Source organism: Benincasa hispida, chromosome 12 (assembly GCF_009727055.1).
Source record: "Benincasa hispida cultivar B227 chromosome 12, ASM972705v1, whole genome shotgun sequence".
Lineage (NCBI taxonomy): Eukaryota > Viridiplantae > Streptophyta > Magnoliopsida > Cucurbitales > Cucurbitaceae > Benincasa > Benincasa hispida.
Genome location: NC_052360.1, coordinates 47731332 through 47756433, shown reverse-complemented (window position 1 = coordinate 47756433; position 25102 = coordinate 47731332). Strand labels below are relative to the sequence as shown.

General features: G+C 31.8%; 1 protein-coding gene across 1 annotated transcript; it reads right to left on the bottom strand.

The window, feature by feature from the left end:
- Positions 1–16895: 16895 nt before the first annotated feature.
- LOC120068230 (chaperone protein dnaJ 20, chloroplastic-like) lies at positions 16896–18878 on the bottom strand. The gene is made up of 2 exons (XM_039019944.1): positions 18141–18878; positions 16896–17346 (listed from the first exon to the last, which is right to left on the bottom strand). Exons 1-2 carry the CDS (start codon positions 18603–18605, stop codon positions 17194–17196), a joined length of 618 nt encoding a protein of 205 aa, XP_038875872.1. The 5' UTR covers positions 18606–18878; the 3' UTR covers positions 16896–17193.
- Between the last annotated feature and the right edge of the window lie 6224 nt (positions 18879–25102).

The window sequence follows — 25102 nt, the reverse complement described above, 5'->3', positions numbered from 1 at the left end:
AATACTCCAACCGAGGCACCATAACTACAAGAAAAAAAAAAGTTGGCCTATTTCAACCATCTTTTATCAAAGGTTATAAAAACCTTTGAAAGATGTTAAATTAATTGAAAAAAATATTTACTCTTTATCGAATGTTATTGAAAACCCTTTGAAAAAAATATTATATTTATAAAAGGACATTAAAAAAATCTTTGAAAATTATCTACTCATTAACAAAGGTCATTGAAAACCTTTGAAAAAGATATTATATTTATCAAAAGATATTAAAAAACCTTCGAAAATTATCTATTATTTATCGAAGGTTATTGAAAACCTTTGAAAAATATGTTATATTTATCCAATACATTAAAAATCTATGAAAAATATATTATCCTTTATCGAAGGTCTTTAAAAAAAACCTTTGAAAAATACCTTTTTTTTTTCAAACCTATGAAAACTATTACTCTTTATTAAAGGTTATTGAAAACCTTTGGAAAAGATATTATATTTATCAAAGGACATTACAAATTTTTTAAAAATATATTATCTTATCGAAGGAGTTTAAAATACCTATGAAAATATATACTTTTATCGAAACTTATTGAAAACCTTCGGAAAAGATTATATTTATTAGAGGAATTAAAAACCTTTAAAATATATGTTATCCTTTATCAAAGTTAATTAATTAACATTGGGAACATATCTATTTTTATCAAAGATTATTAAATTTTTTTGAAAAATATAATATATTTATTAAAAATGTTAAAAACCTTTTAAAAAAATATGTTATCCTTTATTAAAGGTATTTGAAAAAATATATATATATATATTTATTGAAGTTATCAAATATATATTCTATGAATGGACACCATTTTTTTTTAAAAAAAAATAAATATATTATCTTCTATACTTTTTTTTTTTTATCAAAACCATTACCATTGTAATTTTTTTAAAAAAACAAACTTTAAAAAATAAATATATTATCTTCTATACTTTTTTTTTTAATCAAAATCATTACCATTGTAATTTTTTTTTTTTTAAAAAAAAAAATAAGATATGGTTTAAAGATTTCATATCTTTTTCAATCTTCAATTGCACCCCCCCCCTCCAAAATTTTCAATTTCACGCATGACCTAGTCGCCACCACCCTTCTTCTCTAGTTGTTGTTGAACGTCGTGCCACCAACCCTTCACTCAACCACAATGTCATTCGTCTCAACCAATCGTCGTCCAGATTGCTCTGTGAGTAAATCACTCGTATTCTTTCTCCTTCGTTTCTCTCTCCTACGATCTCACAGCTCTCTAGATGTTTTGACCAATCGTCGTTTGTCACCAGCCATTAATCCCTTGGTTCAGTTTTCATTTTAATCTGCGATTTTCAAGAAAACAAAGGTATTAATTAAGGTTTTATGATTAGGAAATTGAAATCGAATTATTTTAGTTGGAATTGAAAGAGAAGAGGATATCCTTATATTTTTTTTCAATATCTATTTTGTATTTCGTTTTTGCAGATTGGAGTGACTTTCAACTCTCTTGTTGTTATCGGTATTCCTCGTAATATATATGTCAATGTATACACATACTTAGTCTATGTAATTAGAGAGTTTTTAGATTGGCATACTTAGTCTAAGTAGTTAGAGAGTTTTTAGGTTGGTTGAGTCTTTCTAGGGTCTATTTTTAGTCCCTTGATACTGTATTTATACCCCGATACTTTTCTATAAAATATATCTTGTGGAAATACATATTCACATGGTATCAGAGTCCAATAGGGAAGTTCGTTCATGCAAAGCCCACCCAGCTCCGTCGATCTGCCATCGTCACTCTATCACTATCTACCACCGGCCACTAGTGTCAATTCTTTCTTTCATCTACCATCGACCAACGAATCCTGATCTACCACCATCGATCTATTCTCTGTCACTATCGACCAGTTGATCCGTCGTGTGTGCTCCCAGCCTCGCCATCCATTGTCCGTCTAGGTCGCCTAGCTCCGCTGTCACGAAGAGCCAAGCACGGCTTCGTTGTCTCGCTTGTTCCATGTTCGTCATCTCGCTCGCCTAGCTTCGGCACGATCCACCGTGTCTCTGTTGACGATTTCCACTACATGAGGGCCCATCTTAACGACGATCACAGACGAACAATGAAGATAAAAAAACGTACAGATTTGAGTTGATACCCCTGAGTTGATTCATGCCATGTCAAGCCATGCCGACTGAGCCAAGCATCCACATCGAGCCGAGATGATCCCATTGAGCCGAGTCGAGTCGGGCCCCTTTTTTTCTTTCTCTCCCCAATTGAGCCAAGCTCACCTTGCCACCAAGCCGCATGGAGAAAGATCATGTATTGCACATTATTAATATTATTCTTGATGAGATGAATTATCTTACTTGGGCCCATCAAATGAAGAGTTTTCTAATTGGGCGTAAGCTATGGCGTATTATCACCGGTGATAGTTCTCAATCGATTAGGTTATCCACCGAGGACGATAATAAATTTGTTGAAATATTTGAGGATTAGGATAGAAAAATTATCATATCATTACTTGCCTAGGGAATACTTCTATACCTGTCATCCATGTTCAATTTGATGCATTTGATGATGCCAATAGTTTGTGAGATTTCCCATCTACACATTTCCAGTCTGTTGGTTTAGTTCATTATTATCAACTACACAACACTCTTGTTAGTCTTACTTGGGAGACTGGTCAATCCGTTATGACTATTTGGCCACACTCTAGTTAATTTGGGCACAATTGGATCAAGCTAAAATCAATGTTGATCATCTATATCTTATTAAGATACTTATGGGGCTTCATCCAGAATACGAGTCTATCTATGCTACTTTGCTACACTGTAGTCCCCTTTCGTCACTGGACTCAATGATACAAGAAATCTTGTTTCAAGAAAAACGCATTGGCATCGCTTCTTACAAGCAACCTGAGGTTTTCCTCGCCAACACTTATTTACCTTGTATTTCTGGAGTCTATTCTGCAAAATCTATAAGCTCACGGTATAAATTTGCTGACTACCCGAGAGTTGAGTGCAAATACTGTCACAAGTGTGGCCATATCCTGAAAAATTGTCCCATCCAACCACCTCGACCTCTGGGACATTTTTCAAAGTCGAGATATGTTAAACTTGGCGTTGCTTCCCTTATGGCTGTTGCCTTCTCTATTGAGCCCATACCTTTTCTGTCTACCTTTAAAATGAGTGACTTACAAGATTTTCTTAAGCAAGTGATTTCATCCAATTCTTTTGCTCTTACAGTTTCCTCAAATAATCGGTGGCTCCTTGATTTCGCTTGTTGTAACCATGTGATTTCTTATTTTTCTCTTCTAACTACACTCACTCCTGCCAAATCTTTTCCTCTTATTTATGTTTTTTATGGTAATTGTATGACTATATCCCGTGTTGGCTCCATTGACACTCTCATGCTACAACTTTCCAATACTTATTGTGTTCCAAACCTGACCCTTAATCTTGCCTCAGTCGGACATGTGTGATCTAGGCACAACTGTTTCTCTCTCTTTTACTGGTGTTAGGTTTAGGATCCATAGATGGGACAGACAGTTGGTGCGGGTCGCAAAGTGGGAAGATTGTTTGAGCTCACATTACTTTAGCTACCTGCTTGTTCTCTTTCTGCTCTTGATATTTTCATCTTGGTCATGCTTCTTTTGACAAACTCCATCATTTGATTTCTATTAAAAATTTGAATAATGTTTTCAAGTTTATTCCTTTTGATTGTGTGAATTGCAAGTTTGCTAAACAGCCTGCATTATCCTTTTCCCAGTTCAGTTCTATGTGTGATCAGCCTTTTAACTTAATTCACTCTAACATTTGAGATCCTGCTCCTACTTCTACTATCACTGGATATCATTATTTTGTTCTATTTATTGATGATTACTCTCGGTTTACTTGGATATATTTTCTTAAACACCGTTCTGCCTTGTCACAAATATATATTGATTTTGCTAATATGGTTCACACTCAATTCTCTCGTACAATCAAAGCTCTTCATACAGATAACATCTTGGAGTATAAGGACTATGGTCTACTTTTTTTTTCTCACCCAGCAAGACACTTTTGTTCAGCGCTCTTGTCCCCATACCTCTTAACAAAATAGGCAAGCGAAATGTAAACATCGCCACATTATGGATTCTGTTCGGGCTCATCTCTTGTCTCCCTCTTGTCTTGCAAAATTTTGAGGAAAGGTCATTCTTACTTCTGTCTACACAATCAATCGTCTCATTCGTCTATCCTTTACAATGTTTCTCCGTTCGAACTATTATATGCTACTTCTTCCGATTACTCTAATCTCAAGGTCTTTGGTTGTACATATTTTGTTCTTCTCCATCCACATGAACATACAAAATTAAAACCATGTATGCGTCTCTGTTGCTTTCTTGGCCACAAAATTGAGCACAAAGGTTTCCGTTATTGGGATCATTTTTCTAACAGATTGCGTATCTCTCATCATGTTACTTTCTAGGAGCATACAATGTTCTCTAATCTCTCGACCTTTCATGCTTCTCTTTTAGATCCTTATCTCTTTCTTCCTTATGGTTCCGTTGATCTTTTCCCTTTATCAGCATTTTCTCATGATACTCAGCTTGAGCAATCTGTGCCCGTCTTTGTTGATCCTAATCCATCATCTGTCTCACCTGTGGAGTCCGAACCTACTCCTGACCCTGATTCTCCTGTTCGATGCTTCACTCGGGTAAGGGCAACTCTCACTTATCTTCAATTCTTTCACTATTTTTCCACTATTAGTTCCTTGGTTGAACCTACCTCTTTTCATGAGGCGCATACTAACTCTCTGTGGCAGCAAGCTATGAGTGACAAATTCCAAGCCTTAAACAAGATGCACACATGAGACTATGTTGACTTGCCTTCTGGTAAGAAACTCATTGGTTTCAAGTGGGTCTACAAGATCAAGACTCGCTCTAATGGTTCTATTGAACGTTATAAAGATCGACTAGTGGCAAAAGGATACTTTCAGGAATATGGGATCGATTATGAAGAGACCTTTACACATGTGGCCCGAATGACATCCATTCAGAATCTCTTAGCCATTGTTGCAGCCGAACAGTGGCCTCTTGCTCAGATGGATGTCAAAAATGTTTTTCTTAATAGGGCCTTATCTGAGGAAGTTTGTATGTAACCATCCCTAGGTATCTCTCCTCCATCTCAGAAGATATGTCTCATTCGTCAGCATTGTATGGGTTGAAGCAAACCCTGCAGGCCTGGTTTGCAACTTTCCGTTCCACTATTGTTCAACGTGGATTTACTTCCAATTCCCATGACACGAAACTTTTTACGTGTCAGACAGATCATAGTATTGTTCTTCTTCTTCTATATGTTGATGATATGATTATTACAGGGGATGATTCTCAGGCTATTTCTGATCTGCAACACTACCTTGGCGAGCACTTTGAGATGAAGGATTTAGGGTTACTTAGTCATTTTCTTGGTCTTGAAGTATTAATGAGCTCTACTGGTTACTCATTGTCTTAAGCGAAATATGCTTTGGACATATTGGTGCACTTCGAGATCACTGACTCTACTATAGCCCCAACACCACTTGACCCCAATGTTCGTTTGACTTCATTTGATGGCATTCCTTCAGTCTCTACCATCAATTTGTTGGCAGTCTTATTTATCTAATAGTAACTCGTCCCGACATTGCATATGTTGTTCACATTGTAAGTTAGTTCACGACTGCCCCTCAAACCATTCATTTTAATGTTGTTCTTCGTATTCTTTGCTACATCAAGGGGACTCTGGAACATGACCTTTAGTTCTCATCCCAGTCATCCCTTATCTTATCCGGCTATTTTGATGCTGATTGGACTAGTGGTCCTATTGACCGACGTTCTACCTTTCTATCTCAATGACTCTCTTATTTCTTAGCGAGTAAGAAATAGAGTGTTGTCTCTCGCTCTAGTACGGAGTCTGAATATCGCACCCTGGCTGATGCTCCGTCAGAATTATTGTGGCTCTGCTGGCTTCTTCCTGATATGGGAGCTCCTTAGTCGGCTACTACTATCCTTCATTATGACAATCATATTGTCATTCAGATTACTCATAATGATGTTTTTCATGAGCGCACCAAACATATTGAGAATGACTGTCATTTTTTTCAATATCATATTAAGAGTAAACCTCTTCTTTTACTATTCAGCAACCTGCCGATATTTTTACCAAAGCTTGTCCTCCGGGCGCTTCCTCCCGCTGCTTAATAAACTTAAGTTGATTTCTACTTTACCACCTTGAGTTTGAGGGAGGGTGTTAATGTATACACATACTTAGTCTATGTAGTTAGAGAGTTTTTAGGTTGCCATACTTAGTCTATGTAGTTAGAGAGTTTTTAGGTTCGTTGAGTCTTTTTAAGGTCTACTTTTAGTCCCTTGATACTGTATTTATACCCATAATTTTTTGTAAAATATATCTTGTGGGAATACATTATTCACACTATCTCTTTGGCAATTGTTCGTTCTTATCGTTTTTATTCTTATTTTGAAATTATTGTTTGAATATTAACTCAAATCTATTTCAAGTGGTAAGAATACACTATACAACTGTCCTTTTATATTCTAAAATTATTGTTAATTTTTCGTAAGAAGCTTTCTTCTTTTGGCAGTTTCCTCTTATGAAAACATGTTGGTTCTACCACGGGAACAAGGAATATCTTTTAATATATTCATTGACCCTGCTGCTTATTGTTCCTTCAATGTGTGCTGATTTATTCTTTGTGCTATTATTGTGGTAGATTTGTTTATGAACTGAAGTTTAAGCCTTGTAACTCTAAAAACTGTACATGCCTACCTTAAAAGCCTATGAAGCATTATATTTATACTGTTGACTAAGCTTGAGGAAGAGAAAGTCTCATCCCCTCAATAACTCATATGTATTAAAGCATTGGTGTTTATTTGTCTCCTGAATAAACTTCTTTTTATTTCATAAAATTCTCTCTTTTCTAATGAAGTGAGTGGTGACAAAAAGTTCCAAGAAAATGTAGAATCTGCTTCCAATGGATGAGAGACACCAACCTAGTTAGACTCTTAAGAATTCATAAATTTGTTGTATACAACATTACTTGTGTTCCACCAATCTATTTGTTTTGCAGTATGGTCTTTCCACAAGTTTTTCTGAAATGGAGAAGTTTTAGTGAAATATTTGCCAGCTTTTAGAAATATATATTTGTTAAACTCTTGTCTTTATTTGTCATCTTTTAGAGCTTAAAGAGATCATATATATATATATTGAAAAAAAACAAAATTATTTGAATGGTGGAGCTTTTCTTTGAAGAGAGAAAGAATAAAGTATAGATACTAATACTCAATCTTCTATTGATTTATTTCTCAACATTGTCTTAGGAAAGATTACAATACCACTATATATAGTCTCACGAAGTGTCTCCCTAAATTCCTTCAATAAATCATTGATAAAAGCAAATGAAAGAGATTACAATAATTAAGACAAAATTTCAAAAGTTGAATAATTCTTGACCCTTTGTTACTCAAACTACCATAACTTTCTATAGAAAATACCAAAGGACTTGAGACTTAAATCATCAGAAAGTACACATCCAGGGCATCAAAATCCATAGGTCATATATTTAATTTGAACATCGTTTGACCTTCCAAATTCTTGCTAAATTCTTGACAATTTGAGTTTAATGCTCAACAAATTCCTCCCTTAAACTTAAATCTTTCAAGTCCTTCATTCCGATCATCTTTTTCAAATTTTCAAACAAAGTTGTTGGTAGAGGCTTTATAAAAATATCAGCTACTTGGTCATGACTTGAAACGTAAATCATTTTCACTTCTCCATTCTTTACATATTCTCTAATAAAATGAAATCGGGCGTCAATGTGCTTACTCCTTTCGTGATGGACTGGATTCTTTGCCAACTCAATGGCTGCTTTATTGTCAACTCATATTTCGATTGCCTCATGCTATTGTAGATTTAATTCACACAGTAACTTTCTTAACTAAATTGTGTGACAAGCACACCAAGATGCTGCCACATATTTTGCCTCACATGTTAACAATGTTACGATTGGTTATTTTTTTAAGAGCTATATGAATGTTGTATTCCCCATGTAGAACTCACATCCTCCTGTGCTTTTTCTATCATCTATATCTCCGCACCAATCACTATCAGAGTATCCTATCAACTAGTATTCGCTCGCCCTTCTGTAGAGAAGCCTGAGTTATTCCATCCCTCAAATATATCAAAGAATTCATTTAATGGATTTGAGGTGCGATAGCCTTGGATCCTCCATGTATCGACTCACTACACCAACACTATATGCAATATCCGATCTGAGTGCATGTGAGATATTTTAGACTCCCTACCAAACTACGATATTCACGTGCATTTACTTGATCTCCTCTCTCAAATCTAGAAAGTTTTGTGCCAAGCTCCATTGGTGTTACTACAGGCTTGCATTCTTCCATCTTATTTCTCTTCAACATGGCCTTCGTATATGCTTCTTGTGAAACAAAAATTCTAAAGTTTTCTTGTCTAATTTCAAGACCAAGAAAGTATTTCATCAATCCTAAGTCCATCATTTCAAACTCCCGTGTCATAGCATCTTTAAAGTCCACAACCAAGTTCTCATTACTCCCTATGAAAATAAGATCATCAACATAAAGGGCAATGATAAGCAGATTACCTTCTTTTTTCTTTACGTATAATGCATACCCATATGGGCATTGTATGAACTTGTTCTTCTTGAAGTAAGTATTAATTCGAGTGTGCCATGCTGGAGGTGCTTGCTTTAACCCATAGAGTGCCTTCTTTAGTTTCAATACTTTATTTTCCTTTCCAGATTTCATGTATCCAGGGGGTTGCTCCATATAGACTTCTTTAAGAACTCCATTTAAAAATGTTGATTTTACATCCATTTGATAGATGGCCCACTTGAATTGTGCAGTAGAGATAAAAGAAGTTGAGTTGTCTCCATTTTTGCAACTAGAGCAAAAACTTTGTCATAATCGATTCATGCTTTTTGTCTGTAAATTTTTGCAATTAGACGCGCCTTGTACCTTTCAGTCTTACCATGGGCATTCATTTTCTTCTTGTATACCCATTTTATACCAATGGGTCTATATCCATCAGGAAATTCCACCAAATCCCAAGTTTTGTTTCTTGCGATTGCTTCTATCTCTTCATCCATTGTGACTTTCCACTTCTTGTCTCTTATGGCTTCTTCAAAAGTAATATTCTCCAAGTCTGCTAATAAGAAAACTAGGTGTACTTCATCGGTTAAGTCGTATAGATCTTGTAGATTTCGTATCCTAGGTTGACTCGGCTCTTCCACTTCATTAGATATTTGAGAAGTCATTGGAGTGTTTATTGGTGCAATTTTCAATGACTCTCCTTGTAATGCCTCCTTTTGATTCTTCCAGTCCCATGCGCTTTCTTCATTCATTTGAACATCGCGACTTACAATCACCTTCTTTTTAATTGGATCGAATAATTTATAAGCCTTCGTCTTCTTGTCATACCCAATAAACACATATTCCTTACTCTTATCATCGAGTTTGGTTCTTCTTCAATCTAGTACTTGCGCATAGGCCATACTACCAAACACTTTAAGGTGTGAGACAATTGGTTTATGACCACTCCAAGCCTCTTGTGATGTTTGATTCGCAAATTTTGTATGTGGACATCGGTTTTGCACATACACAGCGCATTGTACTGCTTCTGCCTAGAATTCCTTTGGCATGTCTTTACTCTTCAATATTGATCGAACCATATCAAGGATCATTCAATTTTTCCTTTCTACAATGTCATTTTGCTAAGTTAAATATGGTGCAATCAAAAATATTTTGATACCTTGTTCCTCACAATAATTTGTGAAAGTGGTTGATATGTATTCTCCATCTCTATCTGACCGTAAAGACTTGATGTAAAGATTGGTTGTCTTCTCTACCTTCACCTTGAACTTTTTTAATACTTCAAATGCTTCTGACTTTTCCTTCAAAAAATAAACCCAAGTCTTTCTTGTATAGTCATCAATAAAGGTAATAAAATACCTTTTCTCGTTGAAAGATTTCGGAGTGATTAGGCCACATATGTATGTGTGTACCAACTCAAGAGGTCCCTCTCAACAATATTCTGCTTTCTTTTGGAAAGTTGCCCTTGCTAGTTTGTCAAGTACACAACCTTCACAAAATTTCTTGGTGTAGTCCATTTTTGGTAGCCTATGGACCATGTTCTTCTTTGCTAACTCTTTTAGTTCGTTGTAGTGTAAGTTTCTAAACCGTAAGTGCCATAAGAATGCTTTGTCCTCCATGTTGACTTGTAAACACCTCTCTCGTACATTCTTCAGGTTGAATTTGAACATCCAATTCTTCCCATCTCAACATGTGCGAGCACCTGATCATTTATGTCCTTCAAGTGCAACATTTGATCTTTCATGAAGACCGAACATCCTTTCTCCAATGATTGTCCCATACTTAGAATATTACTTTTCAAGTCAGGTACATAGTAGACATCCTCCATAATACCTTCTTTTCCATTCCTTTGGGAAAAACGTATTTTTCTTCAACCTCTGACTTGAACCTTTGATGCATCTCCAAAAGACACATGTCCATCTTCTATCTCTTGCGTATCAACAAAAAGTTGTTTGTGCCCACTCATATGGTTGCTTGCACCGATGTCAAGATACCACACCATGTCGTTGTCCGGAGTGATACCTTCATGGGCCATCATGAGAATACCATCATCTTTGGTCTCATCTTCTGCGACTAAGTTCATGTTTTCTTCCACCTTCTTTTCGGCATAGCAATCTTTTGCATAGTGTCCATATTTTCTACAATTGTAACACTCGACATTTGGACTATTTGAGCGACCGCCTCTTCCACGACCTCGGCCTCGTCTACGCCATTTTAGTTGGCTCGTTTCTTTTTTTTTCTCCATTGTTGTTTCCACGACCACGACCTCTACCGCGACCGAAACTGCGACCACCACGACCACGTCCTCTTCCTCGGTTGTGTTGCACACACATTGCCTTGTCTTCTTTGGTGGTCATCTTTGCTTGTAAGGCCTCCTCCAAGACCTCTTATTTCTTTTTTCTTTCTTTATTTGTTCATGTGCTTCAAAGAACCTGCAAAAACATCAATAGTCATTTTTTCCAAATTCTTTGATTCCTCGATAGCACATACCACATTCTCAAAATTATTTGTCAATGATTGAAGGATTTTCTCCACAACCCTGGCATCTTCAAGAGTTTCTCCATTGCGTTTAAGTTGGTTCACCACCGTTTGAACCCGAATGATGTAGTCAGATACTCCTTCTAACTCATTCATTTTCATTGTTTCCAATTCGCCTCGAAAAGTTTGGAGCCGCACTTGTTTGACTCGATCAACACCCTTGAAAACCTTCTCATGTGTGTCCCACGCTTCCTTCGTTGTCTTTGCACCTGCCATTTTCTCGAAACCTGATAGCTTGGAACATGAGATAGAGACCGATTTTGTCCTTCATGCACATCTCTTTCGCTCTCAATTGGTTTGTTGTTGGATTTGCAATTGAAGCCTCCTCTTCAAGACCTTCGTTGTCTTTGCATGCATTTAAATACTCCAATTGTCATAGTTTATCTTGGTGAGTTGTGATAACTGCATCTGTCCCAACATTGTGCTCCCATGGTTCAACATAGCTCTTACTAAAATGAAAAAAATAAAATAAAATTATTTGAGTGGTGGAGCTTTTCATTGAAGAGAGAAATAATAAAGTGTGGACACTAATACTCAGTTTTCTATTGATTTCTTTCTCAACCTTGTCTTAGCAAAGATTACAATACCACTATATATATAGTCTCACAAAGTGTCTTCCTAAATTCCTTCAATAAATCATTAATAAAAGCAAATGAAAGATATTACAATAATTAAGACAGAATTTCAAAAGTTGCAGTAATTCTTGACCTTCGTTACTCAAACTACCATAACTTTCCATAGAAAACACTAAACAACTTGAGGCTTGAACCATCGGAAAGTACACATCCGGAGTATCAAAATTCATAGGTCACACATATTTAATTTGGACATGGTTTGACCTTCCAAATGCCTGCTAAAAACCACCTAAAAGCGTGAAAATTTGAGTTTAATGCTCAACATATATACCTAAAAATAGATTAAATTGTGTAGTGACTGTTTTGATGTTTTGATGATTATAAGAGTTTTTGTTCTTCTAAATTCGATCATCAATTATTACTTGCTCAAAATAGTTTTAGACCATCAAGAGATATCATTGTGGAAGGAAATTAATATCATTAATCTAGAAAGTTTGGGAGAAGAATTGTGATTTTTGACATTCTAAATTTGTTTACACAATGTACTTTGTCAGTTTAATTTAGTTTTTCTTCAAATTGGAATGAATAAATGTCATAGACTGATTCATTTATGCCTTGAACATTTGTGTAACCTCTGAATATTTATTGCAATTGAAAGATGCATGCAAAAGGGTGAGTATTTATTTATACATTAGGTAATTGATCTAGCAAACTATTTCAACCATTATTACAAATGAAATTTAAGATCAAAATTGCAGCATTTTGGTATCTAGATTGTTTCATGATTGAATGTTATTTGCTTTGCAGAATATGGAAAAACTTAAGATCAAAATTGCAGCCAACTTCCTACAATGTTATAAGAAAGCAATCAAAGAAATGTGTGGTTTCTCAAAACTACTAAGTAGGTAAGAATCTTGCTTAGGTTCATAAAGTTTGTTTATTTTCATTAAATTGTTTGAGATTATAAGCTTATAGATTCATGGTGTTCACCCAACTTTGCCTTCTTCTGCTGATATGTATTATAAGCAACAAATTTGTTTCTTTGTTCATTTATTTTTCAAATGCCTTACTCTTTTTGTCTTCTCCTATTTGGTTTTGGTTTTGTTCTTCATCTTTGTTTCCATATATGATGTCCGTTGTACCTCTTTTGAAAAGTGAAATAGGAATGATTTGTGGTTGAATAGTACAATCAAAGCATGAGTTTAGTGGTCCATTTCTTCAAAATTCTTGTTTTTCCATCTACATGATGCTTTGAGTTAAAGAAAACATTCGTTTAAATAATTAATTTTGATCCCTTAATGAGATTTAGGAGGAGAAGATAATGCTTTGCATCTTAATCTTTTCCTGTTTTTAACTTAATTTAGTTATAAATACACTTGTTTTACATTTTTTTTTAAATGACCTCTCATGATATTCTTAATTGTAATGATTTAATGTCTTAATTGTGGATTTTCTTAAAGTTTATATGTTCGCGTTTCATAGTTAGTTAAACAATCACTTCATTTCATTATACAACTTTTATCCTTTGTTTTCAACTTATGTTATTGTTTCATGGTTTCATGTCTTAATTGAAAGTTTGTCCTTTTTTAATTTGTTATCTACTACTACTACCCTTCACAATAAATTACTAGTATCATTCTTTTGTAAGAGTTCACAAGTGTAGTTTTTCCGTTTTTTAATTTGTATAGAAATAAATTTCTTTCATATGCCTAACATTCATTCTTTTTGGTAAATGGTCACATTTTAACTTACATAGCTATATTTATGTTGAATATATTTGTTTGACACTTTATGTCTGTAAGATTTGTAGTAAATTTTTCATTGATCTTGTTGTGCTGAGTAAGGTTAGGTAGAGTTGTCTTAGATGAATCCTCTGAGTTTTTGCTCACATATAAAGATAATGAAGGAGATTGGATGTTGGTTGCTTTATCGATGCATACTTTCGACTCTTGGTTCTAAAATCTTACATACATTTTTTAAGAATGGAGAAAAAGTTGGAACTAATTTGATGGAGCCACTTGGCATATTTAATTCCCTTTTGATTCATGAGATGCCCATTGTGTCTTATGAATGAGAAAGATGAGTTATACAGTGGTTCAAGATTTATAAAAAAAATTTGTAATTATTTTGTTTCTTCATTTGGCTTATTGCAAGTTTTGGATTTAATTTGATTTTCGTTATCTTTTTCTGAAGGATTTACAATTGTTGATAGAGAAATTTTACGAAGGCTTCAAAATCTTTAAAAATAACATTATATGCCTTTGAAAATAATGAAACCTTACAAAAAGACCATTTAACAATAAAATAATCATCGATAAGTAATTTGATAATTATAAAAAATATTTGTCCTTTGAAAATAATAATTTTTGAAAGTTACTAAACCTTTGAAAAAGTTTTTTCAACATGGTCTATTTCGACACTTTTCGAAGGTTAAGATAACCCTTTGAAACAAGTGTATGAAGATCTATTAATGTTTTTTTTCGAAAGTTGTGACCTTCAAAATGGTCAACTTACTTTTAATATATGTACTACTTATTATTTGACAATATGAGAATGTAGTACATAATATATGTACGATGTATATATTTACAAAATATATCATGTGTTAGTATTATTTTTATTTTTATTTTTATTTATAAGATATATANAAAGTACGTGGAATACATATCTCAATAAAATTGAGACTAGAATTCAAATATGAGTTACATATATTATGTAACCATCTTCTATACTTTCTAAATACATTTAAAATAACATTAATTAATTACATACATAAAACAAAAATTATGAATCTTAAATCAACATCCAAAATATGATGTGGAAATCTTTTTCTTTAATTCTTTGTTTAATACAAGAAAAAATTGAAATGAATATATTTAAAATTTTGTATTTGGATGATAACAAAAAGGGGGAAAAAGTTAAGAATTTACTAATATAAATTTTTAACCAATAATGTGTTAATTGAAAATTAGAATATAATAAGATCAATTAAATAACTACATTTAAATCCTACGAAATCTAATAAAAGAGATTTGAAATCCCTTCGAATTTTAAAATCATTCTCTATCGCGAATTCATTTAGAAAAGGTTATAAATGCTTTTGAGACCATGGTGAAATTTCAACCATACAACAATTTATTGAATTTTATTGACCGTAATATCATATGCACGCTACTAACTTTATTTTTTAAATAGTTGATTACCGAACTTAGTAATTTCATTTAAAATCTCAAAAGATATAAAATAGGGGAAAAAAATCCGTATAATTATCTCTTCTTTTTTTCTTTTTTCAGGAATATATATAAAACTAAAAATAAGACCCAATCAATTCTTTCAATTCTTTACCACCACCCAAAAGATTTTTATATTTGCAATGCTTGCCTTAAAATAACAAAACTCAAGAATTTTCTATATCATCATGACCCCACTTCGATGATCCCAATTTTCATAAGATGTTATAAGTTTTTTATATTATTTTTAATATTCATACCATTGATCTACAACCTTATGTTACAAAGTAGGGATGTTTATGAATTAGATTGGATTGAAAGACTTTTTAGACTAAATCTAATTGTTCGGATTGTAAATTTCTTCAACCCAAATAACTCTTATTAAAAAATGAACTCGCCAAACCAACCATGAAATATTTAGATTGGATTGGTTCGAGTTAATCGGATTATTTACTTAAAATTTTGTTCTAAAAAAAAGCAAAACATAAATATGTAAAAATTTAATTTAATTATTTTCATATATTAAATTAAGATTAACAACTCAATTTCAATTTATATAGTGAAAAAAGTGCAAATAAACTACTCCTAAGAGTCGTCGAAGAATAAATTATTAAAATTAAATAAAACTATAATCAATATATGTATAAATAATTGTATTATAAGTAATAAAAAAATATATTTTAAAGTTAATAATAAATCGGGTTGGTTCGGGTTATATTAGATGAACCCATGAATCAACCCAACCAATAAAATTTTGATTTATTTGAACCTAACCCAATCCAACCCAAATCGCACAAGTTGGGTTGGATTGATAGGTTTTTTTGGGTTATTGGATTTTTTTGAACACCCTTATTATAAAGTTTAAAAGGGCATGGTTGGAAAGTAAGGGCAATAATTCAGGATGCTTTCATAATGATAATGCTGTGTATGTTAAACCTGCTCTTTAAAAACCTATATTTTAGAAGGAATAATAAACATGAGAACAGACCAATCTATACTAAAAGCAGAGACCAAAACATATTCTCATCTTCTTTTTTTTTTCCCCTTTTAAATTGTCTTGTTTATCTAATACATTTAATGAAATGAACCAAAACTAGAAGTCTCATTTTCCTATACACCGACTTAGTTAATGTGTAAATTAATTTGTTGATCTGATTTGATAAATATAGATAACTATGAATAATTATAGATGTTAATATCAAAGGGGACCCCATAAGACAAAGAACAAAGGGGCATAAATCAACCAAAGATTTAAACCCATCTCTTTGTATAGGTGGCTTTGGGTTATGGTGAATGTTCAACTCAGTTTGGTTGGATAGCCTTCATGAAAATGACCTTAAATAATGAACACATAATCACAAAGTTTTGCTACCACCCACTTGCTATTTGTCCCTTCTCTTCTCCTCACTTATCTTCCATACACAATCACTACTCTCACTCTCAATGGCAACATCATTTTCTACACCCTCTTCATTGTTCACCCTTGTATTATTAATGGCGATTTTTTTCGTGTTCGGCTTCCAAGCTTTCTCGACTATTCTTATGGGAGATTTCGTTGTCAAGGCAACTCATAAGATATAAGATTGGTCGTGGTGAGAAAAACACATTCACTAAGGCTTCAAAGATTTACATACTCCAACTAATCATTGGATGTAAATTTCTCCATGACTCGAACCCATTCCCTCTAAGACTTTTCTTTTTCCATGGATCCTTATTGATCTAAGGTTAGTAATCTGCATTCATGGTGACCTTCAAAAGGGGGGGCTTCAACTTGTTTAACTACTAGCAACATTTTTAAACTACAAAAAGAAAAGTTGAATCATGTTCTATCTAACCGCAGTTTTAGTAGAAAAGAAAACAGAGAAAGTATTGGTAAACAAGACTGTGATTTAAGAAAAGTAATGTACATATTCAGAAACCAAACTGTAATCTACCAGGACCAAACAGGAAAGGTGAAGTAAACATTGATAGAGTATACTTACCATATATACATTCAATACTAATTTTCTAGTGATTTACATTCCTTGTGGAACAACTTCCCAATATGCAGACTCTAAGCTATTTGAGTTTCATAGAGGAAGTAGAAGTTCTAGTAATCAGTAAGCTAAGGTCTTGTATCTAGCTATTGTATATAATATTAGTTATGTGCAGGAAGGTTGAAAGTTTAGAGCAGGGGAAGAACCAAATTATGCATCGTCTTCATGAAGCTTGTCCCTTTGCCTGCGCATCCGAGCTCCCCACGACATGCTTGCTCTTGAATCTTTGTTCATGCTTCTTTTCTTCAATCCTGATAGCTGATCCTTCCAACGGTTCTTCCACCCACTTTTCTCTTCCATTTCCTGAGTAATAAGTTCAGATTATGTATAGGGATTTGGATATATGAACTAAAAGAACCAATATCTGTCATATGAGTTACATGCAAGAGTCACAATTTGGTCCAGATTATACATGTTTTGATGCACATAAGTCATTTGAATTAGGATTAGATTTAATTTTCATTAATGGATGGTGAAATGAAAAAGTAAAAGCCATGAAATGTCATTGAAAGGATTATTCATCTTGAATGATTTCTTCATGTTGCAAATTATTTAAGAGGCATGCCGCAATCTTAAGAAAGTGAGAAAGAAGAAAAATCAGAAGAACCAAAAATTATGACTAATCTGTTGTTTTTACAAAAACAAAAACAGGAAAAAAAAAAAAAAAAGGAGAAAATCTCAAAAGTATTTGTGTATCGAAAATCGACCTTTGTAGTCTGTAAATTCTGTTCAATTAAAGGTAGCAAGAAGATAAGACTTTCGGGAAATGGATGAGAAAACAAATCAAAATATTTTTGCAGCTCAATTCCTACGCCGATTCATGTAGAAGCAAGCAGAACGCGAAGGTAAATGAGGAATACAAAGCAATGATTCAAAAACAAATGAAGACCAAGACTGAGTGCTTGGAGCAATCCAGGTTGAATCAACGAATAGGTAAGAGAAATTAACAAGAATTCAGGATTAGGAGTCGAAATTGTTCAAAACAGGTCGAAAATCAATTCAATATAACAAAATAAATTGCAACAAAATAAGGTAGAGAAAGCATCCTAATGGATTCCGCAACCAATTTTGAGCTAAAAAATAGCCAAGAAACGTACCTCATGGTTGTAGCCGCGTCTTCGAGCAGAAAAAGCAAGATGAAGACCTATCGCCATGTCACTGTCATACAAAGCTCTCATACTAGGATCGGACAACGTCTCATACGCCTCCTGAACCTTGATGAACTTCCTAGTATACTCTTCGATCCGGTCCCGCGGTGAAACGTCCGGATGATATTTCAGAGCCATCTGCTTGTAGGCCTGCTTAATCTCCACCATCGACCCCGACTCCGGTACTCCTAAAACCTCGTAGAAGCTCATCTCGACGTCGTCGGAGACTACCGCTTCGTTGACGACAGTGGCCTTTACTCTGACGCAAGCAGAAGGATGCCGTGCCGATTTAGGGAACAAAACCTGCGAAGTTCCGTCCGGCGGAGAGGCTCTTCTTGGAGAGAAAGTGGGAGGCATCGCCGGTAAATAGCAACGTGAATCGGTGCCTGATAAAGCCAAACCGCAGCTACGCATCTTTTTGTATTTTTCGGTGATTTCTCCTTACGATCACAACACTGAAATTTCGCTCTATTGAACCTTCGCTTCGCCGCTGGCTGTTTCGTCACTCTGTTCTTGTTTTGTACGCAGGATTTCTCTCCCTCTCTCTCCGTCTCTCGGCGCCTGGCGGTGTGATCTATTTACTTACGACAGCAGGTGTTGAGAGAATGTTTTGTACGAGAGAAAATTAAGTTTTGAGAATTTCTTGTTTGAATGGGTTTCACCCTTTCATGTTTAAATCGTCTATGATAAAATGTATAAATAGAAATTAGGAATTAGGATCCATTTACTTTATTATTTGTTTTCATTCAGAAAAGAGTTTGTGTGGTGGGATGAAATTGAGTAACTTCATTAGTTTTAGTAATATATGTGGTTGTCAATCATTCCTTAATTTTAAAGAATTCCTTTAGAGATTGTAGAAGGTAGGAGGTGAATCTTCTAATGTGATCTACACCAGTTTCAAAACCTGGAAAGAGGTGAATCTCCTAATGTGATCTGAAGAGCTCTGTTTCCATAACCAGAAGAGACAACTGGAGGTGAATCTTCTAATGTGATATACCAAAGTGAGGAGCTCTCTTTCCACATTACAAAGAGAAGAAAAGTAAATGGATAGAAACTGAATCTTCCTCCACAACCAAAAGACTGCTACTGTAAAATTTTGATGATTGGATAGCTATGCACAGAAAATAAGAAAATTACATGGAAAGGAGTGTAATTTTCCAAATCATCATCTCATTGGTTAGTTATCAAAAGTAAATCAGAATTATTTTTAATTACAGATGTCAACTCAATTATATGTTTCTTTTAAATTGAATTTTCATTTGAGTTATATAAATAGAAAATAAATTGGGATGTCATTTCTTTGTTCTTTTATTTTACTACTGAGAGGATACCTACACGTGAAAAATCTTTTGAATATAAATGGTTAAATAAAATAATTTTAGTTAAATTCGAATGGTAAACATCTATATAATGAAATAGATGAAAGACAAAAACTCATCCACGTTAGAATAATGGATTTTTTTTTAATAAAAAAATCATATTTTATTTGATCTCAAATTTATGTTAAAAGAAGGAATAATTTTTTTTTTATCTAAATCATATTAAATAAAAGGGAAATAATCACATCTTAAATCTATTTATATCTCTTACCATCACTAATTTGACGTGATTTCATTTAAAATAAAATCAATTATGATTTGAAGTCTATACTAAATTCAGACTCTAATTTTCGATTAAGTATCTCCCTATTTTTAGGTATAAGTAACTTAAAAATTGAGAAAGTAATAGTACCTGAGGATTGACTTTTTTTTTTATTATTATTATTATTATTTGTCGTTTCTTTTCAGTTTTGATTCGTGTAAATAAAAACCAATGAGCTTAGGGGTTATAATATTTTCACTATTTTTTCGGGGCATTTTCAAATTAGAACATGGGTTAAACTATTTACATATATAGCAAGATTATCAAATTTACCAAATTGGTTAATCTTGTTTATAAGAATTTCCTTTTTTTACATGTTTTTTGTATTCTTTTCTTTTCATAAAATTTTAAAAATTAAAATTAGGAAGATAATCAAATTGTCTTTTTTTCAAATAAAAAAAGAATTTTACCAAATTTTACACAAAAATAAGAAAAAAATATTTTAGTTCAAATTAAAATTTAAAATTAAAAGGATGATGACATATCCAAATTAATTAAAAAAATTAATATTAGATAAGATTATCAAAAATAAAAAAATATATATAATTATTTGGTTTAAATTAAAGTTTAAAATTAAGTGAATAATCAAAATATTCAATCAAAATAAATGAGAAAGAGAAAAATATCTTAATTTAAGTTATAGTTTAAAATTAAGAGGCTAAAATAAATCATCTAATAAAAAATTTTAAAAAAATTATCACGATTTTTTCTAAAAATACTATTGATTTAATTCCAAGTCTAGAATTAACAACATAATCAAAAAATCAAAACCAATAAAAAAATTAAATTAATTTCATGACAATTATCACAGAAAAAATTAAAAGAAGAAACAAAAAAGAATTATCACAAAAAAAACTTAGTTTAAATCAAAGTTTGAACTTAGGAAAAATTATCAAATTATCGAAATCAAAATAAAAATTAACTAAGAGATAATTATCATGATTTTTTTAAAATAAAGAAAAATTACAATTTTCTTTTTTAAAAAAATATCGATAGAACTCCTGGATGGCGTAAACAAATACATTTTCCTTAAATTATTCAAATATTTATTTTATTTAACATTTAATAATATACCTATATTTTTTCAAATCAAGTATGTATTTTATAGTTTTATGAATATGCGGAGTAATTTTAGAGTAATTATAAAGATTAAATTATTATAAATCATAGTGGAAAATTTTGGTCGATGATCAAAATTTCAAAATTTCGATAAGCTCGAAATTTCGGTAGGGTTTACTTTTTTATTTTTCTCCAATTTCTCAAAAATTCTTCAAATTTTGAAATTTCTATTGATATTTCAATATTTCAATGATTTCAATTTAACAATTAGCTATACTAGTTCATGGGAAGTTTTTTCACTTTTATCATAAAAAAATTATTTATTTTCAAGTAGTCGCATATCTTTATTAAAATCTTTTTTATTGCTCACCTCAAACTCGAAGTAACGTGAGTTATCTAATATTCTTCTCATTTTCTCACCAACTCTATCTACTTGTAGACTTTTCTTATTTTTCTTTTACATTATGTTGTATTATGTTTATGTTATGATTTTTCTATTCTTACTATCCTACATTAGTTTAATGCTATGATTTTTCATTTTTATATCCTCTTCATTTTATAACAAATAATTTATAATTATTTTACATGCAAATATTTCATGTCCTTTAATTTTTTAATTAGTTTTCAATATTTGATATTATTTTGTAATTTTTTTTTGTTACTTTCGGCTATCACATCAACATTTTCACATATTTTATAATATATATCTAAATGTTGTCGTACTTTATAGAAATGATTATTAAAAATGGTCAATGATAGAATGATAGTCTAATTCAACGACAATCAAAGTTTTCTTGCTTATACCAAATTTCATTAATTTTCATCAATTTCCATGAAATTTTCTAAAATTTCAATTGAGACTTCGATATTTCAAATCTTCTTTGTAATGCCTTCGATTTATCTTTGATTTTGAAATCTTGGTTTTCTATTTTTTTTAATCATGTTTAGATTTATGGTTTAATTTCCAACTTTTTTTAAAAAAATATATATATAATTCAAAAGATTGACCCCTTTTATTTGGTTATTTAGATATATGAAATATTTATTTTAATTATAAAGATTAAATCATTTGTAACACTCTTTTTTTATCATTTTAAGATCTTAGGTTTCCTTTGGTAACTATTTCGTTTTTATTTTTTATTTTTGAAATTTAAGACTATTTCATCCAATTTTTTACAATGATTTTGAGCATTTTCCTAAGTACAATGATTGAATTTTTAGCCAAATTCTAAAAACAATAACAAATTTTTGAAAGCTACTCTTTTTTTATAGTTTTCAAAACATGGCTTGTTTTTAAAATTATTGGTAGAAATTGGAAAAAAAAAAAAAAAGGAAAAATTCAGAGGTGGAATGAAATAGTGTCTATAGGCTTAATTTTCAAAAGCAAAAAAGCAAAAAAAACAAATAGTTAACAATGGGGCCTAAATATTTTTATTGTTTTTTTCATCATTCTTAGATTTACCTTCTAATCTTCACATTAATCTTTTTGGGGAAAAAATTTATTCGCCGCTATATTAACCAATTCAAAAGATTGGTCCCTACATAAATAATTTCAAAATAAAATCAAATTAATATTTGAAATACATAAATAATTTCGATAAGTTATCTCATTTTTCTTTTATTATTTTTTTAAAACTAATTTAAATTATTTTAAATTATTTTGCTTTGATATTTGATAGATTTTTTCGCTTTATGTCCATGTTTAGTTATGTTTCATGGTTAACATCTTTTTGTTTTTTTTTTTCACTTACAATTTTCGTTGAATCACATCAATTAACTTGATCCAATTTGATATTATTATTTGGATTAAAATCCAACTAAGCTAAAAAATAAATTGAATTTGACCAAAATATCAAATCAAGTCCAAATCCAACTAATTGGACCCAAATACTAACCCATGAACCAATCAAACCCAAATTCAACTAATCAGGCTCAAGGGTCAGATCCATGGACTAACCAAGCTCAAGCCCACGAGGCCCATCAGAGAACTCTATAAATAAAGGAGCTCTCAAACCACATGCGAATATCCGAGAAGACCATCAAACACAAAGGCTCTTCCCAAGAAGATCAACAACCAACGGCCGATCTGCCGATCTTCTTGCCGATCATCAAAGAAGATCAATCAACTTAATCAACTTAAAGACTAAAGTTTATTTTGAAAGCATCAAGAGATTGTATTTGTTATATTGAAATCCATATATAACGTTCAAATTCTAACATGATCCACAATAATTATAAAAAAAAAATATATGGAAAGGAGGTGAATCTTCTAAGTGATCCACACTAACTCCTTCCACCATAAAGAGAGAAATGAGGTGGATCACGAAACGCCAACCAGCACACAAATGGGTAGCTTTGCTTCTAGAATAAGGAGAGAGAAGAAAAATAAAGGTAAAAGATATGAAAGTTCAAACTTGATCAAAGTGGTGACAAGTGAGTAGCCATGCTTTAGGAGAAAGAAGAAAAGTATATCGGAAGGAGTGTTGTTGGTTAGTTTTTTTTAACCATCATCTGATTGGTTCGTTATAAAAAAATATTCAAACAATTAGAATTCTTTTTAGTTACAAATGTTAATTGAATTTATTGCTTTATATTTCTTTTAAATCGAATTCTAATTTGAGTCGTATAAATATAGAAACTTCATGATGTTATTTGTTTGTTTTTTAGTGTACTAATAAAAGATACACATGGCATGTAGTTATAAATCTTTGGAATATAAATGGTTGAATAAATATAATTTTTAGTTAAATTTAAATAGTGAGCACCCGAGATAAATTTAAATAGTGAGGACAAAAACTATGAGTAAAACTTACCAGACCTAGTACCTGGATACGTGGCCCCTGCTCCTATGTTTCAAACCGACCATTTTTATTTTTATTTATTTTTTATTTTTATAGTTTTTCATCTTCATTTTCTGGTTTTTCTTCTTTTCCTTTTCTTTCCTTCCTTCACTCCCCTTTTCCGATTGCTACTTTTCCTACTACTGTTCTCTGATGAGCCTGTCTCTTATACACATCTAGATGTGTATAAGAGACAGGGTTCTGATTAATCAGGTCATTTATTTAAAATTTTGTTCTAAAAAGAAGCAAAACGCAAATATGTAAAATTCTAATTTAATTATTTTCATATATTGAATTAAGATTAACAACTCAATTTCAATTCATATTGTGAAACCTTTTTTTTCTAGAGTGCAAAAAAACTATTTTTAAGAGTTGTTGTAAAATAAATTATTCAAAAAAATATTGAAATTAAATAAAATTAAAATCAATATATGTATAAATAATTGTGTTATTAATAATAAAAATATATATTTTAAATTTAATAATAAATTCGGATTGGTTCGGGTTATATTAGGTGAACCCATGAACTAACCCAACCCATAAAATTTCATTTATTCAAACCCAACTCAACCCAAACTGCACGGGTTGAGTTGGGTTGATCGGTTTTTTGGGTCATCAGGATTTTTGAACACCCCTACTCAATCATTCTATCTGTTCCTTTTTTTCTCTTTTTCTTTCTTCTTCTCCATCAGTCGTAAGTGTTCTGACACTCGCTAGACATTTAAAAGTACACAGACCTAAATAGAACTCTTTTTATATTTTATATTTTTATTTTAAATCAATTCGTCGAAAGTATTACGCTATTGAATCTCTAACATAAATTATAAATTTATTTCATTTAGAAGAATAGACGAGATTAATGTTGAATTGACAGTCCAATAATATATAGATATTTCAAATTCATTGTATAAATTTATTGGAGATAAGTGATAAAGTTTCTTGAATGAAGATTTGACGTGTGCAGAAGACTAATTTCGTTATTTCTTTCATTTATATTTGTTTGCAAAATTTTTAGATGGTTGTTCTAAATCGAATATTTTCATTATATTGCAAATGAATCCATAAAACATAAACTAAGCAATAAAATGTCGGTGACATGAAGATATACTGATTATGAAATAGTTGTCAACTTTAAGTTATGAAATATATTTCTCATCATATTATTTAAAATTTTTAGTTTTCAACTGATTAATTGAAAATAGATGATATTGTGTAGATGAGGAAAAAAGAATAAAAAATGTAAATTTAAAAACAAAATTGGTTTAGATAAAGAATTTGTAATAAAAAGGAAAAGAAAAGAAAACGAATGTTATCACTTAAATGAAAAGAAAATTTTGAAAAGAAAGATTTATAAAAAAACAATGAAAAGAA